Source organism: Nelumbo lutea, chromosome 2 (assembly GCF_056320005.1).
Source record: "Nelumbo lutea isolate HS-2025 chromosome 2, American lotus-T2T, whole genome shotgun sequence".
Lineage (NCBI taxonomy): Eukaryota > Viridiplantae > Streptophyta > Magnoliopsida > Proteales > Nelumbonaceae > Nelumbo > Nelumbo lutea.
The window spans coordinates 41,558,973-41,560,337 of record NC_142685.1 but is presented as its reverse complement, the minus strand read 5'-3'; the positions used below and the strand labels follow the sequence as shown (position 1 = coordinate 41,560,337).

Sequence of the window (1,365 nt, the reverse complement as noted above, 5' to 3'; positions counted from 1 at the left end):
ATTCTCCCACCTGTCAATGTTCCCAACTGTACAAACCAATAAAAATTCATGATATGTGGGGGAATCAATAAAAACTCCTAAATTTTATAATTTTACAAGTAATGGTAACAAATCAATTCCAATCTTGCTTAGGTTTACACCAATGTTTTAAAAGGCATAGGGAAATGTATGTATGGAGGCGCACCACCAAGCAAGGCACCCCCAAAACGCCCTAAGATGCATGCGGGAGGTGTTGATGCCTCTAAGGTATGCATCAAAAAAGGAAAGGAAAGGGATGGGAAAGGAAATGAGGTTTGGGCCAGGGTGACTTGTCTTCAATTCAATAGGATCCCCCCTTTCAGCTAGTGTTATGCATCTTTATTCTTCTTAATACAAAACATCTTTCATAAAAAGAAAATTGAAGAAAACAAAAGATGAGATCCTCTTGAGGAGGCATAAAGCCTCCACATAAGGATGCATAGCTCCTTATGAGACTGCCACATTTTATATACATATTTACCAGTCTATTACTCACCAAGATGTTCTTATCCATCAAACTTCTGACCACATTACCATGAATCTCCCTTCCAAGACCTAGCATTGCTAAATCTGCACAAACTGATAAATGTTGGCAATTGTGATTGAATTTGGCATGACACCAAAATGCAGCATTGACGAAAGAGTTCCAGGGACTCATCTCGCCACCCCTGGGAAGATAAACCATCAATGAGTGTACTCCAACTTATCAAATTGGGTCTGGGCAGTTGGTTGTCCTCTGTGTTCTCCAAGTATGAGAAAAGCTCCAATGCCTTGTCACAAAAGCTAGTTTCTACATAAGAGGATATCATTGCATTCCGACTCACTAAGCTCTTCACTTTGATTTCAGAGAATATTTTCTTAGTATCCTCAATATCTCCATGTTTCCCATACATGGATATAAGCGAGTTTTGCACAAATGCATAGTCTTGGAATCGACTCATAATAACATAACAATGGATCTCCTTACCCTTGTCCAATGAATATGAATTTGCACAAACGGATAAAACCAAAGCCACTGCTTCAATAGTAGAACCATTGCTTCTCATTCTCATACTGTCAAATAACCTCATAAGACCCAAGGATATGATGGTCGGCCACCTCTTCAGCATGCCTGGATATGATGGCCGGCCGCCTCCTTAACCGGCAAACATTGTCATCCAAAAATGATAAAAGTCCAGATTCCAGATATCATAGATCACCACTTACATGATTAATTAGGACAAAAGGAAGATTCAAGCAATCTTTGATTCTCCTACATCGGATTACATACTTACCTTGATCTTCCCAGAATGGGTGTGCCAGATAAGCTGATTTGGATGGCTGATCCAAGAGGTAATTTTTCAGTCA

At 39.6% G+C, this 1,365-nt stretch overlaps 1 protein-coding gene across 1 annotated transcript; it reads right to left on the bottom strand.

The window, feature by feature from the left end:
• Window positions 1–548: 548 nt before the first annotated feature.
• Window positions 549–1,127, bottom strand: LOC148870106 (putative pentatricopeptide repeat-containing protein At1g17630). The gene has a single exon (XM_088969952.1). It carries the CDS (start codon window positions 1,125–1,127, stop codon window positions 549–551), a length of 579 nt encoding a protein of 192 aa, XP_088826078.1.
• Window positions 1,128–1,365: the final 238 nt, after the last annotated feature.